Source organism: Taudactylus pleione, unplaced genomic scaffold (assembly GCF_031769625.1).
Source record: "Taudactylus pleione unplaced genomic scaffold, aTauple2 ptg000191l, whole genome shotgun sequence".
Taxonomy (NCBI): Eukaryota; Metazoa; Chordata; class Amphibia; order Anura; family Myobatrachidae; genus Taudactylus; species Taudactylus pleione.
In genome coordinates this window covers 4284094-4308105 of record NW_028284593.1, presented here as the reverse complement: position 1 = coordinate 4308105, position 24012 = coordinate 4284094, and the positions used below count along the sequence as shown (strand labels likewise).

Here is a 24012-nt window from a genome sequence, read left to right as displayed (position 1 = left end):
TGGTGGCGTGCTGCTTTGCGGCACGAGTATGCTATTTTGCGGCGTGCTACTGTGCCACGTGCGTACGCTATTTTGCAGCATGTGCACGCTGCCTAGTGGTGTGAGTACGCTGCTTTGCGGCGTGCATACACCACCTTGCCACATGTTCCTCTCGTGCTGCCACAACTTCAAAAAATCATTATATTTTACTCTCTTTTTCAAAGATTTCATTAAACATATGTTATCTCTAACATTACTCAGTACCTCCGAATCAAAACTGCCAACTTTGGGAAAGGGTTTCATACATCCTTTGGTCATCTTGACCCATATGTCACAGTATGCTGTAGCATACGCTCCATATTTCACATTCATTATATACCTTGCCGAACCGGCCAGCCCTTCCATAAGCAGCATCTCCTCGACCATCCCTAGCGACTGCTTAGCACCCATCTGGGAGAACGCTTTTGCTACTTTCGCTAGAGGTTTCGACCGGTGGACAACTTAAACAAGCTGCGTCCACTCACTTCCTCAACGCAATCCAGGATATGGTGGGTGGGCCCATAACCTTGGCCATGATTATGCTAAAAACCTCTATTGATTGCAAAATTTTATTGCATTTATATATGTTATTAATGGTTTGGAGTTGTGCACCTGAGATTTGTCTGTTTCTGTGCCTGCAATTAGTCTCATCAGGTAGCACCTCCCATCATATATATATAGTCAGGTTGTGCAGTCCAGAAATCTTTCTCATATGCTCCATTTAATGTGCTTTATTGCACTTCTGAGGGAAAAGAGACGCCCCCATTCTGGACTAGCACCCTTCCTTATTGGTTTAAAAGCATGGAGTATGGTAATGTATATGCACACTGTATTAGGCACAATTCTAGATAAGTCCTACAAGTTATATACTGTAGTTCAACTTTGGTTCATTTTTGGGGTGTGGGTCCCCCTGGATTGCGTTGGTTAATCTGTCTCAGGGCACCGCATTATAACACATTTTCCTTTATAACACATTTTAACCCTTCACTATGTGTGTTTAATATATATGTACTTCACTTTTTTATTTTCATTCTTTATATGCAGCTGTAGCTGCTCCTAACTATGTCTTTACACTGCACTTTTCTTACTATGGTGGTGCCCTGGGGCGGCTTGGCTGGGCCAGTTTTGGGGGATCCTACGCTCTGGATTTGAACCCTAGTATGTTAGGAATCTACCCGAAAGAGGTTACCTGGATATGGTGGGTGGGCCCATAACCTTGGCCATGATTATGCTAAAAACCTCTATTGATTGCAAAATTTTATTGCATTTATATATGTTATTAATGGTTTGGAGTTGTGCACCTGAGATTTGTCTGTTTCTGTGCCTGCAATTAGTCTCATCGGGTAGCACCTCCCATCATATATAGAGTCAGGTTGTGCAGTCCAGAAATCTTTCCCATATGCAGCATTTAAGTATTCCAATAACACTTACCCTTGCAAGTGATTCACTCTCACACGTCACCAAGACACAATCACAATTTTTATACACAACCATGCGGTGTGTACGCAACTGTGCGGTCCAATCGCATTGCCTATAGATACCAATTTATCAATAAGCTTTGCGATTACTGTTTGGAGGTGGTGACGGGGAGTGGTTGGAGAAACACAGATGTGCCTGTCCGTTTGAACGCCGTTTCTTGGGCGTGCATAAATTAGCCACTGCACCGGCATACGCAGCTTGAGTACTCGCTGCGTGCTGTGACAGTTGCAATTTCTGCGTAATGTCAGAACTGTTATAATTCTGCGTGAGGGTCCGATGTTTCTCGATGATACCGATGTATACGCAGGTCTGCGAGGTCTTACAGATGTGAGATAACAGTACTGGGCGTCTCTATGCTTGCTTTGCGATTGCAAACAGCATATTTTTGAAGAACTGCGTTGATAATCGCAATAGCAATCCATAGTGAAACAGGTCCTATGTCAAGGTTTACAAAAGCCACAGTCTAATTATGTTGTGTTCGCCTGTCACGGCACCGCTGTCTGAGATATTAATCTGGCGGCGCCACGACGGCCACTTGTCCCCTCCCACTTTCACTTAGAAAGGCACACCGCGTGACATCGTCGCCGCGGCCACATGTGACATTCTGGGACTGTGAGCGGGACACGGTCTGCTCTCCCATGATAAACCCACATCTGCTAACATGAGAAGAACATTGCCCGCGTATTGGATAATTTTCTCATGACAGTCGTTGGTTTTTTTTTTCTGTTGCTACTAAACATTTTATTGCATGACATTTATCAAACATGGGGAGATGGAGTAACAATAATGGTGCATACACACGGCACGATCTGTACCACTGATTTGAAAGATATCTTTCAAAGATCTATTGGTGCGTACACAAGTAGTGATAAAAATGTATTATTTGAACGATAACATTAATTTTTCGGTCCCTACCAACTCACCTACGCCCAGCGATCCGCGGCCATGCATGCAGGCAAACTTCCTCGATATCGAGCAGTTTACTATAGGGACCTGCTATCAACGGGTCGCCATAGTCGATGGTGAGTTGGTGTGCTGGATGATCGATATCGATCATCCAGCACACCAGGGAGGGTGCAGGATGATCAGGCAGCGCTGATCACTACATGTGTACGCACCATATCAAAGATATCTTTGACATATCTTTCAGTGAAGCCATCCTGCCACATCTATGAACAGGCAAAGTTGACGATATCGTCCAAGTTGGCCTGCATGCATGGACGATGAAAGCTATCTTTATCGTCCATGCGGGAATGCGCAACGTTGGTCGTTGTCAGGTTGGTGACTGCAAAAAAAGTGAACGATATCGTTATCGTTCATGAAAGTCATACCAAACATCCAGTAATTTTTAAATGTTGGTTCCTATGGTGACGGCGATAACTTATGGCGCTACTATGTTGCAAGCCCTGTGTGCGTGTACATGCCCAGTGATTGACTGGACGGGTCTGTTCAACTACGTTCCAATTCCAAACTACTAACACAGCAAAGGTTCCTGCTCGCTGGCAGAGGAATGATGGAATCAGGCGCACCGCGGGCAGCCCAGTTGCCAGGCAGCGGGGTCCTGTCAGGCCGGACCGGAAGTGTCGCACGCGTGTTGCACTGGTCTCGGGTGTATCCTACATAAGGCGGAGGAGGAGGTAGGGCGGTTCCGATGAGACTGAGCGGGGATGGGACTGTGATGCTTTGTGTGTGGCACGCATTTCAGACTTAGAAAGTATAAGCGGCCCAGTCTACGGGAAAGCGGGAAGAACCGACAGTCCCTGAGGCTATAGGACAGGCGGGGGGTAGTGTGCAGGTAGCCTCTTATTTGACCAGGAGACCTATAGGGAGACGCTGCCACAGGCGGACCCAGTTGCCGGTGCCAGCGTACAGGTCGAGACCGGAGCTATCCGGGAAGGAAAAGGGTTTTGGTGCCGGGGGAGCTAGGAGCGCAGCGTGGCTGCTGCTGATCATCCCCAGGAGATGTCCGTCTCTGAGATCCTGCCCGTATGGGACTCTGGAGTGGGGCTGTCTGTTCTCCTGGCCTGTGTGCTGGTGGCGGTGGTGGGCTGGCTGTGCCGCCTGGCGGAGAGGAGACTCTGGAAGCAGCCTTCCTGGGAGCCGCCTCACTGCCCCTCACGGCCCGCAATGGGGGTGCTGCTAGGTGAGCAGAGCTGCACTAACCTACCTCTGTGTCTGTATAAGCGGCAGCAATGACCCTGTCCGGCATCATGTGTACCAGGCTGTGGCTGACATCGCATACTGAGCACACAGCCCTGCTCCTGTCAGGCGCTTCTATTTAATAAAAAGCAACAAAACTTGTGTTTATGGAAAGGAAAATTAAACCTGATTTTCTGGAACGTGAATATTGACTAACACATGTCTCCACACATAACAGAAAAATTCCTATACCAATGGTCTGTTATAATCAACTTTTTATGTTCTCTTAAACAGTGGTAGGATATTCCTTATCCATAATCTATCCAGTCCCTTTTAGTATTGGGCAGAAAGCAGTTCTATCAAATTGAGATGGTTAAATTAAAAAAAAAAGCATATTAAACAAATTCTTCATCCTTGTATTTAAATATCCTAGTCCACTACAAAATAAGCTTGTTACATCATTTTCTACATTTACAGTGGATTAGACCTCCGCCTTCTGACTTGGTGTATGGGTTTGTATTGTTTGTCCAATTTGTTATTCTTGTATACTGCTATGGATAGACTGCCTTGGTCTAATGACCAGAAGGCTGGCACCACAAACTCCTGGTATGAAGTGCCCCTGGAGCATAGTCTCGGGAGTTGTAAATGAAGTTGTCGACACACTGTGGCAGAGTTTGGCCCATAGCACTGTAGTCTCACACTACTTTATTAGCTCACTGCTCCTTTTACCCTGGTCTACAGTCCCCAAATCTAGGGGAGGTGTGAAACTGAAGTTTTAAACCTCTGACTTTCCCATCATAGCCTGTGCTGTGGTTTATTGTGGGCCGTTGTGGTTCCCATGGTAAAGGCACATTAATAAAAAAATATATATATATTTTTTTAAATGCATGATCCGGCACTCGCATAATCATAGAAGCTTTGCTCGGTGCCTTCACTATGCTGTATAGCCGAAAATAAATTTGAAGGTGCAGCACTCGGAACATTATCCAAAACAAAGTACAGGCACACAGGTCTGTGCCTGTACTTTGTTTTGGATAATGCTCTGAGTGCCACACCTTTTTGGTTTTATAATATTTGTTAGTATAGAATTTTATTCAATATAAAAGTAAAATATACTGTGTAAGTCATTTATATTCTATTTATTTAACCATAATAAATTAGACTCAATTTACATGTTAAATCTACATTTGTGTGAAAATACAGAGATTCATTTAAATGTTTCCTACCAGTATTTAGTTCTGGCTTATAGCAAGCTTTAAAATGTTTGAACATAGTTATGCAAGTACATTTGAGTGAGATAATGTTTGCAAATACTGTCAGCTTTAATCCCTTTAGAAATGTCTATTGGTGCAGTAAGGCACACTTGCGAAGTACACGCATATTGCCATCACTCTGTCCCACATCTTAATGATCTCCATGCACATATTGCAGTATCTCAACAAATATTTGTCACAATGTGTATAGCTTGAAAGCTGTTGAATTACCTGACTACACACTATCACAATTGTTTGGATTATTAATCTGCATGTTAATCAATGTAGATTAAACATAACTGCAGATGGTATTGTGTGTACAGTTTAGATTATAACTAGAAACTGGCTTGACACTGGGGGACATAATTGGGTTAAATAGAGGAATCATTTATAGTTTCTTTTTTATTATCCACTTTGGTGCTTATTACAGTTCCCCCTGGGGCGAGGCTGAGGTAGTAGAAATTATTTTAAGATGTACTACCACCTGTACATTATATTTTAACAACATCCTCCTTGGGGCTGCTTAGTTTCTTGCATACTCATGATCATAAATCAGAAAGCGGGGTTGGCAGGAGGGCCGATGGCAAAGCTGCCTATTTCTTCTCACTTGCACTTCCTCAACCCTGTTTTAAAGTGTTTAATGTTTGTTTGCTAAGCCATCTGGGAAAAGGCTGCTCGAGCAGCCCGATGTGCTCTAGCTAAGGCAGGGGTTCCAAACCACGGTCCTCAAGGCACACCAACGGACCAGGTTTTAAGGAGAGCCATATTTGGGCAGAAGTGGCTTTAATAGTAAAGGTTGAGTCTCCCATATCCAAATATTCCGAAATACGGAATTTTTTTTTTAGGATGACTGAGATAGTGAAACCTTTGCTTTTTGATGGTTCAATGTACATAAACCTTGTTTAAAGCACAAATTATTAAATATATTGTATACAATTACCTTCAGGCTTTGTGTATAAGGTGTATATGAAACATAAATTTAATTTCATGTATGTACACTAACTTTGTTTGAGCCACAAAATTATTGAAAATATTGTATAAAATTACCTGCAGGCTGTGTATATAGGGTGTATTTAGAACATAAATGCATTCTGTGCTTAGATTTAGTTCCCTTTCCCAAGATATTTCGTTATAGTATGCAAATATTCCAAAATACGTAATATTCCGTTATCCAAAATACCCATGGTCCCAAGCATTTTGGATATGGGAGACTCAACCTGTACCTCAGTTATTTTGATTTAACCATCTGTGCTCCAGGAATGGATATCACTAAAACCAGGACTGTTAGTGTGCTTTGAGGACCAAGGTTGGGAATCACTGGGCTAGGGGTTGGAGTTGTTTCAGGAATTGTGTTGTGTAGGTGCTTATACGCCTTTAAGTGTAGCCTAGAAATAAAACTAAATGTGTTTTAATAATTGCTCATTATTTGGTGTCTTACTCGTAGGTAAAGGTTTTCAGTACAGATGTACATGATTGCAATATAAAACTCACTTTTATGTTTTTTTATGTAGTCATGCTAGAGAAAGCGTGGTCTTCCTAGTTGTATAGCTGCAACACCCATTCTATTCATCATTCTTTTTAATATTAGCTGTGGGAATTCCTGAATGCTGGTTAAAATAATGTGTAGTTGTATACATCTGGGTGTTGTAATGTAACTTGGAGAGTATGTCATCATCATAACATCTCTTAAAAATAAAATAAACGCTTCCTACAGTAAATGCAAATATAATCCTTTGTGCTAAAGCTTGTATTTGGTTTTGCTTTGATGGCTAAATACATATTTTAAGTGTACTTTACTTGGAAGAAAAATTCCATTCTTCTGCTTGGAATAGCTAATTCATCATAATCCCGTGTACGAGAAAAATAAACCTTTACTCAGTGAACCAGCCTGGTATGCTCTGCTATGGAATTTTTTTCTTGGCTTCTGGATAGTGCATTATTTTAAGATCTGTACCCTGGCATAAGCCGCATCCATGCAGTGCAGGAATGTTGCACCCCTACCAAGAATGACTCATAGCGTGAGTTATCTATTTTTAAACAGATTGTCGTGACAGGCTTTGTATCTCAAGAGGCGACTTTGTTTAAATAAGAGACATTACTAAAGAATTGTTTACAAATGCATTACATTACAGCAACACACTGCTTAGGATTGTTATGGGGTAGTATGCATAGACAAAAATGCTTGATGCTATAGGGTCTTTATTTTGAGTACGGTTTGGTGTAGCAGATGTGAGACCTAAGTTTTGAGATGATTGTGTAGCACACTATTATGCATAAAATAAATACTATGTTCTTATGGTTTCTGTATGACACTCATTCAGTTGCTTTAAAGCATGCATGTAATAGATAATTATTCATCTTAATATGAATAATCTTTCACATCTGTTGCTACAAAAGAACAGGAGTCGCCCTAATAGTTCTAAGTAAAATGCTGGTCTCTCCTCATGTACTTTCACATAGTTATGTTAACTTTCGTTTGTGTTATTTGTAGTCCTAGTCGTCGCCAATTGTTTTATGACATTGTTTTATATATATATATATATATATATATATATATATAACAAACAAACATTTTCCATATTTATCAGACATTGGTGATTTATTCAGTTTTCTTGGTATAACCAAGTACATGAAATATCTAGCACCGTTTCTTTAGTCTGTATAAAGTTGCCTCTGACTACTTAATTTACTGTAAGGAGAGAAATGTTGGAGAATAGTAAATCTAGTGTAGTTAAGGTTTTTGTTTTGTGTTTTTTGCACACGCCTGACAGTTAGTTTAGCAGCAGGTGCTGTAGAATAATCTTGTTACTAATTATAATCTGTCAATCTCCTTACTTTCCCCATAGCTGAAGAGAATATGGATAAAATTCTGAGTAAACTAAAGCTGCTGCACCCGGATGAGCTACGGGCAGAGATATTGAAGGCAGGATTAAAGTGTGGACCTATCACTTCAACAACTAGGTTTATATTTGAGAAGAAACTAGCTCATACTTTACTGGAACAGCAAGGGTTTGCTTTGGAGACATTAATTTCGACTGATGGAAATGCTACAGATGACCATAGACACAATGCGCTCTTTGTTCAGCCAAGCCAGTACTCTGAAGACCGGGACTTTGGCTATAGTGTTGGGCTAAACCCTCCTATAGAAGAGAGCATGTCGGTAAGAGATTTTGTGGCATCTGGGAGTTCAATAGATCGATTCTTCACCCAGACCCATTCTAACGATCCCCCTATGTTCTATGCTGTGTGCCCTGTGTATGAGGAGATACAGACTAGAAATGGTAAGTTGTCTTTTTTTTTTTTTTTTAACAGATGGTTGAATAGATAAAAATGTGGAATAAAAATAATGCATTAGGCATTGACATTTATAGTATGGTAAATAAAGTGAAGACATGTATGGTAAATAAAGTGAAGACAGTCAACCAATATCGATACAATAGGGCATAGATTGGTGTGACTTACTCTTGAATTGTACATCATTGCGTCCACTCTTGCATTATAGCAATAAAGGACCAACAATTATCATGCACTTAATCTATGTGCATTAGCTCAGTGGTGGTGTCTAACATCTTGGGGGGGAATTCAGTTGTTTTTTGCATGGGCATAAGTATATGGGCACCCGACAGAGTAATTCAATTGTTACTCTGATCGGACGTGAGTGCCACAGGCACACATTACATATTGCACTTGTCTTGCCCAATTGTCCCGTGTTTAGCCGCGTAAAGCTTGTTTTTTGGTTTGATGACTGGAGTTTGATTGTTTTTCGGTGCTAGGTTGCTGCATTTAACTTGAGGCATATTTCTAATTTGAATTATACAAAGATATTTTGTTCAAATAAGAATTGTCCAGAATACAGTATTATAATTGTTTTGTACTGAACTGAGGCACGAACAATGTACTATGTTCCGCTCCATGGAAAAAGCTTGAAAGCTTCAGGTGATTAACTAAAGAGCAAATAAAAAACAGACTCCAAACATTAAATAGTTACTGCCATGTAGTACTTGAGTTCAAGGGTTAGTAAATTAGTCCACTAGGTTCCGATCATTCAGCAATTGCACTGAGTGAAAAAAATTGCAGGTCCCAGGGACCCCTCACCTTTAGGAGCGGGGATGAAGGAGTTGGGGATGGAGCGCAGGCTGCTAGAGGGCGACAACGCTGGATGCAGAGTCTGGACTGAGAGTGCACTGGTGGGCGGGTAGGGGGGGGGAGGAGGAGGTAAATTCACACACAACAGAGAAATAGGGAGGGTGGAAGGGTAAACTAGATTAGAGCGGTATTTAAATCAGTTAAAACTCTACAAACTTCTCCTCTAACAATCCTGTTAGACAGAAGACAACTAAGAACGGGTACACCGCTTATGATGGGTACACCTCGGTAGGTATATTGGCCGATCAATTGATCGTCCGATATATCTTGTGTGCGTCGGGCAGTTTGTACTAGCGATATGTCTGTGCACGACGTCGTTCACTGACATATCGCGTCGGCTGTGCTTCACAGTCGATGCCCAATATATTTGCTGACCGTCCGTACACTTGCCGCGGGGAGGGGGGCGTGACACGGCCCCTCCGGCCAGCGGGACCTGTGACCAGAAGACAGATGATGGTTGTCCAGTGTATGTGAACAGCCATCATGTGCATATATCTGTAAGGTATGTACCCAGCTTAGCAGATATAGCATTTCCGCTAGGCTGTTTTAGCGTGGCGCGGCGCCCTGCCCTCCTTCTGGAGGGCAAAAAGCACCCTGCCCTCCAGAATGAGGGCAAAAAGTGCCCTGCCCTCACAGCCTGCGGGTGCCGTCTTCACCCGCGGGTCGCAGTGTCCCACGGGTGGGGAAATGTGTGGTGACCCGGTCACCGCCGAAGAATAGACGCCGGACGCATGCGCCCGGCATCTATTTTCCCTGTCGGCAGCGCTTGGGGGTTGCCCGGCGTGTCCATAAGTGCCCGGCACGCCCCCAACAGCGATGAAAAGGGGACGCGTCTTATACACACGCCCCTTTTCAATGGCCATGCCCACTGCCCTCTCTAGCTCCGGCTGCATGCCTGCCTTCTAGAGTGAAAACTAAGATATATCTGCAGATCGAGTGATCTGCAGATGATGGTTGTTCATACACACTGAACAACCATCATCTTTCTCTAGCCGCATATTGGACATAGGCTGTGCAGCACAGCCAACACGATATGTCTATGAATGACGTGGTACACACTGGCCGATGCACAGAAAATATATTAACCGGTCATTTGATTGGCCAATATATCTGCCAGTGTGTGCCCAACATTCTCAATCTTAAAGGGTAAATGCTGGGTACACACTGGGTGCACAGATACATTTGCAGATCGAGTGATCTGCGGATGATGGTTGTTCATAAACCCTGAACAACAATCATCTGTGTGTTGGAGGGGGGCAGGCCCGTTAACCAGGGGGGAGTGTCGCACTGGTACACACTGGCCGATGGGGAAGCAATCGGGAAGCCGACTGTCTATATACCGGCAGCCAGCTTCCCGACTGTCTTATCCCGGCAAGGGTGAAATGCCGGGCGTCTGGATGTAGACGCCCGCATTTTCCAGACACCGAGAGACCGGCGCCCGGCATCACGATCGTAGTGATGCCGGGCGCCGCTAGCGGACAGCTGCGGGGGGGAGGGTTAGGTTAAGGGGTCCCGGGGGGGACTTGGGGTTAGGCTAGGGGGAGGGAGGGTTAGGCTTAGGCACCCCCTGGTGGAGACTTAGGGTTAGGCACCCCCCCCCCCCGGGGGACTTGGGTTTAGGCAGCGGGGAAGGGGGTGGTAGGGTTAGGCACTTAGAGGGGGGATTAGGGTTAGGCACTTGGGGGGGGGGGGGGGGGGGGAGTTAGGGATAGGCACCCCTAAGGAGGGTTAGGGGGGTTAGGTTAGTGGGTACTTACCTATCCACGATCGGGATTTCCAGCGCTGTCGGGCTTCCGCTGCGTCGCACTCTGCTCCTGTCGGGCTGCCGCTGACGGGAATCGTACCCATTCCGGCCGATGGGCACCCGAAATATTGGCCAATTGATTGGCCAGTATATCTGCTAGTGTGTATCCAGCTTAAACAACTCCAACACATTAAAGCGGCAATACACAGAGCAACACCTCCTTGGTTTAATCTCCTTCATGTTTATCTAAATTCAAAACCTTCAGTCCTACTGAGATGAGTGGAGGAAGGGACGCCCTCTTTTTTTGTGATAAAAAAAAATCCTAATAACTTTGGTTTGTTAATGTTAGAAAGCATTAAAACATGGTTAATCAAGGTTTCTAATACATAGCAATGTCTCACAGTATTAATATAATACACAGGATTCTTTTTTTTTTTTTTTTTTTCATTAAAACATTAATGTTTTAAACAAAATAATTTTTTATTTTTTTTTGTTTGGTTTTTTTTTTCCAACCCTGATATGGAGTAATTAAAATATAATCCTTAAAAATGAATAGTACATGTCCTCTTTTAAATCACCTAGTTTTAGGTCATTTTATTTTCAAATTTGTTTTTCCAAATACTTTCTTTCCTGAGACAGTTTTCCTGATCCACTGGAATGAATCTCCATATAGCCATGCAGAGCACTTAAGGTGCGTACACACGGACAGATATATTGTTACGATATGAACGATAACGATATCGTTTAACGATATAACGTTTATCGTTCATTTTTATTTAGTGATCGACCAACGATGCGCGTTCCCGCATGAACGATAACGATATCTATGATCGTCCGTGCATGCAGACCAATCTGGTGATATCGTCAACTTTGCATGTTCAGAGATGTGGCAGGATGACTCACTGAAAGATATCTTTCATGTCGTTGTGGTACAGATCGTCCCGTGTGTATGCATCTTTAAATTGCCAATCTATCTCCCTAGGCCACATAACATCATTACCATGACTCTTATTGCTAGTCGCTGTAGGATTTCATACATTCCCTATCCAACACAAATGCTAGGGCTACGTAGCTTTGCATTGCAAGGGGTTTCTACAGTATTATATGGGTTTAGAAATACTAAATCAACGTACATAGGCGTAATTACTTTTAAGAGGTACACTGTAAATGCTAATTGCAAATGTATCCTATATAAAAATGACAATACGTTTACCATTGCCTTGTGTAGTAGTTAAGCCAGAAGGTGCAAGCATGCTTTCCTGCTTTTGCTTATGACTTAAACCAAGTGTGTTTTTTCAGAAAAAGATCACATTTACACAGACAAAAAAGAAGCTCTTCATGTTGTTAAGACAATGAAGGGTTCACGGTTCAAGGCTTTCCAGTCGAGAGAGGATGCGGAAAAGTTTGCTAGAGGGATATGTGACTATTACCCTTCACCCAGCAAATCGTCCATGCCCTTGTCACCTGTGAAACTTGCTTCAGGTCTTGTTAGAGGTGAGTGGGGCATTTTTTTTTTGGTCATCTCAACTTTTTGTGATATGTATTAAACTTGCTAAATTCTGTTTCTTGTCTTAATGATACATTTTTACAAGAATTTAAGTATAGTTGATTTTAAATTAATGCATTCACTGAATATGGTATGTTCATCACTTTATATTTTGATTATTTTGTGTGCATTATTTACTAAGACTATTTATTGGAATGTTTAGATGGAGTGTCTGCTCCAGATGTTGAAAATCTCAACAAGGAGAAGGCAAACAGCTTCAAAAGCCCCAGGACACAAGATCTGACAGCAAAACTAAGGAAAGCTGTGGAAAAGGGAGATCTTGCCACATTTTCTGATCTTATTTGGAGCAATCCTCGTTATCTTATAGGATCTGGAGACAACCCAACTGTAGTGCAGGTATGATTGATAATAAAAGCCCTTGACAAGGTAGACTGCAGAAAGTAAAGGTTGAGAAGGCTGCATAAGTCACACGATTTACTAGATTTCTCTTGTTCGAGTGTTGGATCTGTTGCCAGCTTAAAGGATTAGTCAACCTTTGACGACTCCGCACTTCACTTACTTGTATATAATAAACCCTAAACACTTCTATATAAACATTCTGCCAAGGTGGCAACTGTTGGTTCTGGTCATTACCGTTAAAACGGCACACAATCTGTAAGTTCAAATTACACATTCTCTTATTTAATTCGGTAACTACACGCATTGGTGCAATGATCAGTCCTTTGGATTTACTAACTAAAGCACATTTTACCTATGGGAGATACTAGCATATGCTGGGTATGGAGTGCTGTGATAGGAGCTTTAGTACTTCCAAATGTACTTACAAAAACTCAAGCTCCTCCATCTCTGTGCCTGGTAGAGTTGAGCTGTGTTTCAAGGGCTACATAGAGGCTTACTTGTCCTTTTCATGAGCTTCCTGTAGGCAGCAAATGGAGTATTTACCAGATTCCGATTATTCCCCCCACATTTCTCGGTCTAAAAGTAAAGGCAGCCATACACTGTGCAGTTATCTGTCCGATCAGCCGATTATCAGCTGATCAGGTTGATAATTGCACAGAGCACCAATCATCACTGTCTGGCATGGAAAATCAGCTTACCCGACAGTAGCGAGAATTGTTGCTCAGATCTGATACAGGTTCTCAAACTCTGCCCTCAACACTCCAAAAAGTGCATGGTTTCCAGGTCTCCTCACAGAATCACAAGTGAAATAATTAACTACACCTGTGGATCTTTTAAAATGTGTTACTGAGTAATGACTACACCTATGCTCCTGCTGGGTGACCTGGAAAACGCAAACTGTGTGGGGTCCTGAGGACAGTGTTTGAGAACCACTGTGATAGTGGATATTCCTCCATCTGACAGGGAGACCAATTATCTGACAGTGTATAGCAATTCCAGATAAATTGGTCTGTTTGATTTTGAGTTTTATCTCCATAGAAGGATTTTTTTTTTTTTTGCTACTTCATCCTTGGGGGACACTGGGATATAGACTGTAGGATGTGGAGCCTGGCACTTTAAAACTTTTGATTTTTGGGCTTGGCTGCTCCCCACCTGATGTCCCCTGACATTTTTTTTCTGCAAGTGCCCGTTTGAGCCGGGCTGTGTTGTCCAGCTGTGTTCCATGCAGCCACCTACTCTGAGCGCTTCTGCTACAGGCTTATAGTGCTGGGAGTCTCTGGTCTGTTTGTGTGTGTGTAGTGCTGTATAAGATTGCACAAAATACTTTGTGTGTATGTACTGGAACTGATATATACTGTTCCCACTAGAAATCCTACCTATTGCCTCTTATGGCTGGGAAGGGCATTGCTGCGGGATCGCTCCCAGATAAGGTTGGAGCTATACAAAAAGTGTTTGCTTGCTCTAAATGTAAAATAACATTTTCCCATGCACAGAGTGATGGGGGAGGGGTGGCCTGTGAGTCATGTACTGCAACAGCTCCGTCTCTCTCTGAGCCGGCGGGAGTTTCCCCGCCAGTGGATACGCCACCTTGGGCGGTGACCTTAACTGTCTGACCTGACTCAGTAATTGGCAACCTCTAGGCAATTAGTGTTGCCTACTCCAGCTGTAGTACGGGGTTCTCTCCCCCTGTCAGGCCCTTCCAATCCTCTAATTGGGGGGTCCGTCAGTACACCCGCTTTCCTAGCCTGTTGAGACTCCCTGGGCCCAAGCATTAGCTTGTTCAGTGCAGGGGTTGGTAAAGTTTTCCTCCTCATTAAAAAACTAAAGGAACACTCCTCTAGATGATTAGGGGGATGCACCTAGATAGGCTCTCAAAATTGCAGCCTTCTTGCTGTACTGCAGTCCTGGGATGAATTCAATTCAGAGGCCTCTTCTCAAGGTGAGGAAGAAAAGTGTGAACAGATTGAGTCAGACTTAGATCGACTTTCGAATATGCAGGGTGTATAAGCCTTAATTAAGGCTGTCCGGCAGGTGTTACACATTTCAGATGCGGACACTCCAGAGGTTTAGGAAACTTCTCTATTCAAAAGGAAACAACCTGTTCCTTTTCCTTCCTTGCCTCAGCTAGAAAGCATTTTGTCGTCAGCATGGGTGCATCTGGACCATAAGTTCCAGGTATCCAGACGCATTGTCCCTTTATCCACTTCCTGCTGTCGATAGAGCTTAGTGGGAATCTCTTCCTTTGATTGATCCCTCTATATTGCAGCTTTCAAAGAAGGCTACTACTAAGTCCATTTATGTGATTGCAAGTGTTTCTCTTTGTCCCATTCTCATTTCAGCTTGGGTCAACACGCAGTCAAAAAATTGGCAGACCACCTGGCTGATGGATTGCGTTCTGGTACCCATCGTGCTGATCTCCTTCCTCTGGTGGGCCACATCAAGGAGGCCACCTCTTATTTAGGAGAGGCCGCTATAGATGCGGGTCTGGTTTGTTCCAGGGTTTCCTTTGCTTCTGTAGCTGTCCTGAAGGGCTCTCTGGCTTATAAATTGGCAGGCAGTTGTGGTGTCTTAAGTGAGTCTAAATGATATTTGGAAGCTCTGCCTTTTTCTGTCAGTATCCTGTTGGCCAGGAGCTGGACAAGCTAATTTCTATGGCAACTGGGGGAAAGAGTACCTTTTTACCCTCCACATCAATAGACAAACAACTCCGTTCCGGGACGTTGCTTTCGGGCCAAAGCTAAACTGTGCTTTTGGGGGTCCAGGGGACATACATCCTTCTCCAGGGGCAGTAAAGCAAAGGGACCAGGAACAAGCAGCCCGCATGATGGGTTACCAATTCACTTGGGGAATCCCAGGGTGGGGGGGTTTGTAGTCTTCACTTTCAACACATTTGGACAGATGAGTTCCGATGCTTAGGTGAAACGTATCCTTTCTGTGGGGTACAAGTTAGAATTTCTCGGGCCGGCTCCTCGCAGATTTTTCACTATTGGTATCCCAGTGTTGCGTCACTGGCGCTGGCCCTGAGGGCTGTTCAAAAACTCCTTGTTTCTGAGGTTGTGGATCAGAGCTCTCAGGAATTTTATTCAAACCTATCCATGGTACAGAAAGCAAGATGGTTCAGTACGTACCATCTTCAATCTCAAGTCCCTTAATCTGCACCTTTTAAGTTTTGTGGGTTCAAGATGGAGTCTCTCCATTCAGTGATTTCGAGCATGGAGAAGGAGGAATTTATGGTATTGCGTCAGAGATGCTTACTTGCATATCCGTTTTTGGGAACCACACATGGCCTTTCTTTGATTCGCAAATCAGGATGTCCACCTTCAATTCAGAGCACTTCCTTTCGGCCTCTCCTAGGCCCTTCGAGTTTTTACCAAGGTGAAGGCCGTTATGGTGGCTCACCTTCTGTACCTGGGGGTGACAATCATACCTTATTTAGACTATTCAAGGCTCCGTCGGTGAATCTCCTCCGCTCTCATGTCCTAACGACACACCAGACTCTAGTATCCCATGGGTGGATTGTCAGCTTCAAGAAGTCTCACTTGCTTCCATCACATAGGTAACTATTTCTGTGGATGATTTTCGACAGTCTTGCAGAGGATTTTTCTCCCTCAGGAAAATATCCTGGCAGTCCAGTCATTAGTTTGGTTGGTTCTCAGGAGGCGGTGGGTGTCTATTCATCTGTGCGTGCACCTTTTGGGGAAGATGGTCTCCTCCTTCAAGACCACTCAGTTCAGCAAGTTCCATTCTCAGGAGTTTCAGTTGGACCTCCTGTCCAAGTCGGACAGCTCTCACCTCCACCTGTCCAGGACCATTTGTCTATCCCCTCAGTCCTGCCTGTTCCTTCTATGGGGGTTGAAATAGGTCCACCTTTGAGTTGGTCGTCCATTCTCAGTATGGGATTGGTGTCTGGATACCACAGACGCCAGTCTCCGTGGCTGTAGTACGGTGATATAGCAACATAAGTTTCAGGGCCATTGGTCGAGGCGGGAAGTCTTACTTCCTGTCAATGTCCTGGAACTTCGGCTATTTTCAACACCTTGATGGGTGGCATGTCACCTCCTTCAGGTACACCCAGTAAAGGACCAGTCAGACATAGTGCTACGGCTGCATTTTGCCTAAATCGTCAAGGCGATTCAGACTCTCCATGAATGAGACTGCTCACATTCTTCGGTGGGCAGAGCGACATGTTCCGGCCCTGTCTGTCGTTTTCATCCCCGGGGTAGACAATCGGGGGGCAGACTGTTGAAGTCATCGGGATCTTCACCCCAGGGAGTGGATTCCTCATCTGGACGTTTTCCAGGAGATGGTGGAACAATGGGGGTCCCCTTTACAGCTCCAGCAGTGGACGCGCTCGTTTTTTGTCTGGTTTATCTTTTTCCTCTATTACTACTTCCAAGAGTACTTAAACACATCAAGCGAGAGCGGGTGTAGTAGGTATTACCGCCAGCAGCAAATCCCGACCGCGGCGGCCCGGCAAGGGTGAGGATCCCGATCGTCCCTAAGGTAAGTATCGCTAACCTAATTCTACGCCCTATCCACTCCCTTAGGGGTGCCTAAACCTACCCCCCCCAGGGGGGTTGCCTAACCCTAAGTCCCAGCTTACCATCATTCGGTATGCCGGGCGTCGGCCTTCCGGCGTATGGTTAACGACAGGCGTCGAGTTCGACGTCTGTCATTAGTACCACGCCGGGATTAGAGAGTCTGGAAGCCGGCCGTCGGCATTTAGACTGTCGGCTTCCAGACTACATCCTGCGAGAACACGTCCCCGTAATCCTCGTAGAGCATGGTCCTCCTATCTTCAGGGTCTCTTGGCAGCCAACACATGGCCTCGTCCACTTCGACCAGACCTTCTGCAAAAGGGCCATTCTTTCATCTCTCTTTACCTCAGCTGCGTTTAACGGCGTGCTTGTTGAGACCACCATCCTTAAGGCAGTCTCAACAAGCACGCCGATGATGGGTGCTCACAAGCCATTCTCGGCTGCTCACGATCACCGCATTTAGAAGGCTTACGTGGATTGGCATTCTTTTTTTTTTTTTTTTCTTCTTCTCCCCAATGACGCTTGGCCTTCCGGCTGTTCAGACCTCCATGTAGGGGATTCTCCATTTTAACCCCCCATATCTTCCTCCCACTGCTCCGTGGAACCTTAGCCTGGTTATACAGTTTGTACAGTCGAATCAGTTTGATACTCTCGACTGTTAATTTCAAGTTTTTAACTTTGAATACTGTCTCTACTTGCCATTTCCTCGGTTAGGAGGGTATCGGAACTCTATGCATTGACATGTCATTTTCCATGATGATCGGGCGGAGCTTTGAACTTCATTTTTGCCGAACATTGTCACAAAGTTTCACACTAACCAGCCTATAGTGGTCCCTGCTCTGCGTAGTGGGGATGCTTCCATACAGTCTTTGGATGTGGTCTGTGCCCTTCGTCCCCAGTGTATTCCAGTGTCTTCCCAAGGATTAAGGCGAAAACAGGAATTTTGTACTTCCCAGTAAAATATTTTTCTTTGAATCCATAGGGACACTGCGGTGTTCAGTGTTCTTTTCGTTAGGTTTTGTTATTGTGTGTCTGTTGGTCACATTGTTCTAGGCGACTGTTCTTCCTCCTTTTTCCTTCTCAGCCTCCGGCTCTACTTTGCTTCGTTAGAAAATAACTGAAGTTAGGTAGGGTACAGAGAGGGAGGAGCCAAGCCCAGAAATAAAGATTTAAACTGTTAGGCTTACACACCAGAGTCTATACCCCTGTGCATTCCAGTGTCCCTCATGGATTCGGAGAAAGGGATATTACTGGCAAGTACAAAAATCCTGTTTCTCTCTTCACCTCATTTGGATGACATTATTTGCATACTGTGGACCAGACTTCACAGTAGGCATTTGGTCTCACATAAATTGCAAACTCTTAATTCTTTCACCTGAGAATATATTAAAAATCAATGCCTCAGGTGGCTGCTGACTCTGACCGCTATTACTTTTTTTTCTGAATGTTTCAGGCATGTTTTATAGCATTGATTGTAAAATCAATCTTTACCTATTGTTCACTGGGCAGAGGTATCCTAAGGATCCATCCTAATTTGCTTTATTATGATGTTGACTGAGGGTCGCAGGCAGTTAGGCCCAGTCCTGAGCTCTTTGGTTTAACATATCCATGAGGTTTGTAGGTATCTAGGAGAGCTTCATCTCTGAATCCTGAACCCAAAGAGACTGATTCAAGCTTAGGAGTCATGTAGCAAGCTGTGTATTCCAGCTTGGCGGCTTAGCGGCAGACCTAGTTGACAGGTCTCTGTTCCTGATTTCCTGTGGAGGTGTTTATTTGGGCCATTGCTGGATAGATTTGCTTTCTGTCAACAAGGGAAAGAGTTTATTTCTACCAGCCAAGGATTCCAGACCTAATAATGTTCCCGCTAGAAAGCGGACAGGTTATGGGGTTGCCGGCCAGGAGCTCCCGGAAAAGGGGCGTGGTCAATTAGGTTGGGGGCACGTGCGTGACACGCCCCCAATTCGTCACACTTGGGGGCGTGCCCAGCACGTACGGAGTTACTGGCCTTCATCCAAGCTCTCCCATCACTGTGAATAGATGCTGTGTGCATGGCATCTATTCACCGGGCAGTGATCTGCCACTGCAACTTTTCCCACCCGTGGGTGGGGAGGGCTCAAGGCAGGCTGTTTTAGTGCATTTTGCCCTTTAAAATTGGGCAGGGCGCCCCGCTTAAACAGCCTAGCGGGAACACTATCTTAGGGCCTTAGGTTTTCACTTTTTTCATCCCACAGTTAGATGAAGAGTCAGATCCCCAGAAGACAGTTCTCTGCTTGTCCAGAAAACGGACAAATTATTTTGATTTATGCCGATCTGGAAATCCCTAATTGTTCAGATTGTTATGGAAAGTTCCCTGGTGATATCCTGAGACCAGTCATCAACAGAATAGAACCGGGACATGCTGAAAGTGTCCGGGAGCATCAGATATGGATGTGACCTTAGTGCTTCCTGAAATTGTCTGCTAAGATCCATCATCTTTAGCTTAGGGCTGACATACAGGGCCTGATTCTGTGTTGTCTGCACTCAATGCTGATGTTCACGCAGTTGGGTATTTGTTGATTTTTTGCTACTGCTCAAAAAATTCTCGAAACCCCTACAGAGCATGCGTTACACAGAGTGCGCGCACAAAGGTGCTATTGCAATCTGGTCAGACTATCAGAAATGTGATGGAAAAGTAATGGGGGATGGCTAGTAGAGCACACAAAATGGACAATTTAGTGGTTGTGTGTCTGCATCTCTCTCGATCTTGGACACTACCTCTTGGCTCATTTCAATATATGTTGGAAACTTAAAATGGAAAGATTCTTGTTTTTAAAATTACTTTTGGCTTTGTTCACTAAAGGAAGGGTGCAGATATAATGTCCTCCATGTGGCTGCTAAGGAAAATCAGGCTGGGATCAGCCAACTTTTATTGGATGCCTTGGAGAACCCAGAATTCATGAGACTCATGTACCCAGATGATGATGACATCATGCTTCAGAAACGGATTAGATATATTGTTGATCTGTATCTCAACACACCTGATAAAATGGTAAATGACCACAGTAAAATTGCAGCCACTTTTAAAAATTCTCTAATTCTGTTGCTAACAGGTTATTTATCATTGCATGTTTTTTAGGGGTTTGATACTCCTTTGCACTTTGCTTGCAAGTTTGGCAATGTAGAGGTTGTAAATGTCTTGTGCTCGCATCCTGACATCATGAAAACTCCTAGGAACAAGTACAGTCAGACACCAGAGGAGGTAAAGATCTATCCTTTTCTGTTTCTTGTTTAGAAGTTATTTTATTTTGTGTAATAACTCCCTTTTTACAGCATGCGTTTATTTGTTATTCCTTTTATTTTTAAATAATTTAAATCTTGTTTAATCTGTTATAAGTGAGTTTATTAAACCTCTTGTAATTTAATTTGCTTGCTCTGTAAAGTCTGCTTTGGTGCTTGCAGGTATTCTCCAATTAGCATTAAAGTAGAAACTCTTTAGGTTCAGATCCATTTAAACATAAAATATACATATTTTATGTTTAACTGTATCTGAGCCTAAAGAGTTTCTAATAAATAAATATATATAAATACATTTTTATTTATTTTTTTTACTCGTTACCAAAATTTTTACTGAAAATGGGGGAAAAAAAAGTTCAGAGAGCCCGCAATTACTGCAGGTAGTGTTGCCCTGAACTGCTCAGTGTGAGGGCTGAGTGACAGATCTAATCATCAGACAGAATGTATCCTTCTCTCTCCTGTTTTGTGTGACTTTGCATATAGGTGACAGCTTTATCTGCCCCACAGTGCTGTTGGCTTCCTACTGTATACATTAGACTCTGATCTCCAGGTGTTAAACCACTTACCTAGTGATGTCGTATGTGATGCGACCAGAGCCAGCTGTGTTCAGTTGCCAAGGTCGCGTCACATACAACCGCGCCGCTTCACTCTGTGCCCCAGCTGTAGAAGAGGAGAGTCGCTTGGCACAAGTGCAGAATGGATCTCCTCTTACTCCCTGGATCCCTAGGCAGTGATGCTGTGGTTTGTGACTTCCGACAACAGTGCTAAAATCGCTACCCAGAAGGCCATGCGAACAGCACTATGGAGCGCACTCAAGTTACAACTCAAGTTTAAGTGGTATTTAGCTCCCCTGCAAGCACTATTTGGCTGATCCCTGTCCTCCCTGAGACACACTCTGTTGCGCTATGCACGAGGAGGGTGGGGGGGGTATGGGGTAACCTACTAGCATAGGTGGGGGTGTTGGAGGGAATAAATAAAACCATATGATGCTGGAGGGAGAGAGGGGGTGTAAAATAATAAAAGAAAAGATGAAACTAGTCACAGGGTAGGAGGAGGAGGGGGGGTGCTAAAAAAAAATAAATTATTTTACAGGGAGGGGGGGGTTTATAAGACAGGGATATTTATTTTTTACTATTAAGTAGGTGGGAGGGTGTAATGATTTTGTTTATTATGCTATATATCCAGACAGATCTAAATCCATCTGATCTAGTTTATCTGACATTTCAACACTTTATTCAATATTGTCATTGGCAATGACTGATACTAATATTTTTTTTAATGTAATTTAACATTTCATTAAATTCATATATATATTTTTTTTTTACACAGGTGATATGTGAACGAAGCAAACATAAATCTGCAGAATTAAAAGCAAAGATTAGAGAATATTTAAAAGGTCTGTATTGTATTGTTCATAGAAACAATATGGAATGTTGTCCTTATTCATTTTCTAAATTGATGTTTTGTATTTCTTGATCTATAATAGTGAGTCAAATGATTTCTCTTCTACCTAAAAGCCCAGTTTGCAATTAATTTATTTTAAGAACAATGCTTGTACTATTTTTTTGTTTTGTTTTTTGGATTGTGGTGTTTTTTGTTAGTATACTCTTCAAATTACTTTAGTTTTCCCATTCACACAATTGTTGGACACTAGACTATGAAGAAACTAAAGTGCCAAAATCCAAATCGAGACACTACATTCCCAGACTGTTTAAACTCCTACCTCTTCTATAACCTCTCCCTGCGTTTATTTTTTTTCTTTGAATTCCCACAGGACTGGATGTTTGTTTTAGGTGATTCTTTGGCAGCCTATATGTTTTATATTAGCGACCCATCCCAGCTTTGCCCAGGAGCAAATTTGAATTTACGGCTATGTCTCTTCTTTTTTTTTTTTTTTTTAAATCAAGGTCTTATTAGGTTGGTTTGTAGATGTAATTAGTTGTTTTTCCCCCTTGACATCAACACTAAAAGATGTAGTTTTGACGTAACACACAAAAGAGCCACGTAAAGTTGTTCATGAGAAATAGTCTACACTTAAGTCAACTGCAGCTACTTTAAGTGTCTTCCCCTGTGCTTTATTTTCATGCCAAACCAGACTCTTACCGGGAATTTAACTTGATTGAAATTAAAGAATTGTTTGTCACAAATTAAATGGGAACGGTAAAAAGAGAGAAACTGCAATTTTGTATCCGTAAACAGGGCTTATATCAATTTTTCTGAAGAAACCAGATAATGCTTATCAATCTCTACATGGTATAAAATAAAGTCCATTGTTGTGCTACATCTTTAACGCAGCGTAAGCCAAGAAAGCTCAGATGTCCGTTGTTTCATTGACTTGCTTCACTAAAATAGTCATTGTTCAGCTCCCTTTTATCATACATGATACAATGATTTATACACACAAACCTTCCACAACAAATGCTCTATAGAATAGTGAAAACTACATCAAAATCCATCTAGTGGTTCTTCAGATTAACCTGATCAAACAGATGCCTACCAGGGACTTATATTTTCTTCTTTGCCACTATAGCAGACACTTAGACAGCATTGCAAGGTGGTTCAAGAACTGGAGCAGGCTGTGGAATTGCTGATTCAATCACCTCCTCTTGCTCCTACACACGGGAGCTGCAATTTGACGCAAGTTGCTCTCAACCTCTTAAGATCCTAGCCTACAAGAGGATTCTGTTCTTAGTCAGGGGCCCTAGGCATAGGCAGCCCCGCATTAGGTACTATTCGGTCGGAAGGGAGCCATCCTTAACAGGATAGTGACAGTAGCTAATTCTGTGCTGGCACTTGGGGGTGGTTGCATCCATAAGGAGGATTAGGGTCTCCCCTTGGCGGACTGTAGTCTGAACCATGTCGAAAGGGACACAGCAGATTCTGCTCCTTTCTCTACTGAATTCTCAGAAGCAGGGATGTATTCTTAAGGTGGGCCAGTTTGTCAGTGTCTGTGTTGAACTTCTTGCTTCATCTGCTGAGTATCTGTGTATTCTGTGCAGGGTTCACATTTTCAGATCGTGTAAGCCTGTCTTTGCCTATGTTCTCTCCATCTGTTTTGTCTGATAAAGGGAGTATTCCAGACCTAAGTGTATGGGCATTTTATATATGTGTGAAATGCCATTCTGAGTCACCCATTGTGTTGTCAGGCGCAGACTCCGTATGCAGTGCTTGCAAGGCTAATGACCGATTGTTGCGGATGTTTGCCACTGATTTAGTAGACTCCGTCAGGGCTAAATGCCCTGCTGCGGTCCCCAAGGTATGGGCAAAGGCAACATTCTCTCTACCTACTTGGCTTGAAGCCTTGGCTAAATGGCTCTTGGCATATCTTGGTGCTTGGTGTTTGTTTAACCGTGCTATGGTACCATGGAAAAAGTTACGTTGACCGTACCATGGGGTCCAAATTACGTATTATATCACCAGAATAAAAACACTGTTTATTACAATATTTTGTTTTTCTCCAAGTAATAATCTACAACAAACGTTTGTACTCAAATCTCGACAGAGGCGTATTTGTCT

General features: G+C 43.3%; 1 protein-coding gene across 2 annotated transcripts in view; it reads left to right on the top strand.

The window, feature by feature from the left end:
• Positions 1 to 3032: 3032 nt before the first annotated feature.
• ANKLE2 (ankyrin repeat and LEM domain containing 2) overlaps positions 3033 to 24012 on the top strand; it is a 63108-nt gene continuing 42128 nt past the window's right edge. The window contains exons 1-7 of one of the 2 annotated variants that reach the window (XM_088476688.1): positions 3033 to 3134; positions 7736 to 8170; positions 12079 to 12273; positions 12489 to 12682; positions 20063 to 20251; positions 20339 to 20461; positions 21826 to 21892. In XM_088476688.1, coding sequence (XP_088332814.1) covers positions 7747 to 8170; positions 12079 to 12273; positions 12489 to 12682; positions 20063 to 20251; positions 20339 to 20461; positions 21826 to 21892 — 1192 coding nt within the window. In that variant the 5' untranslated portion in view covers positions 3033 to 3134; positions 7736 to 7746. Of the gene's footprint in view, positions 3135 to 3154; positions 3641 to 7735; positions 8171 to 12078; positions 12274 to 12488; positions 12683 to 20062; positions 20252 to 20338; positions 20462 to 21825; positions 21893 to 24012 lie in introns of those variants that run through there. The other variant, XM_088476687.1, reaches the window with a different exon arrangement.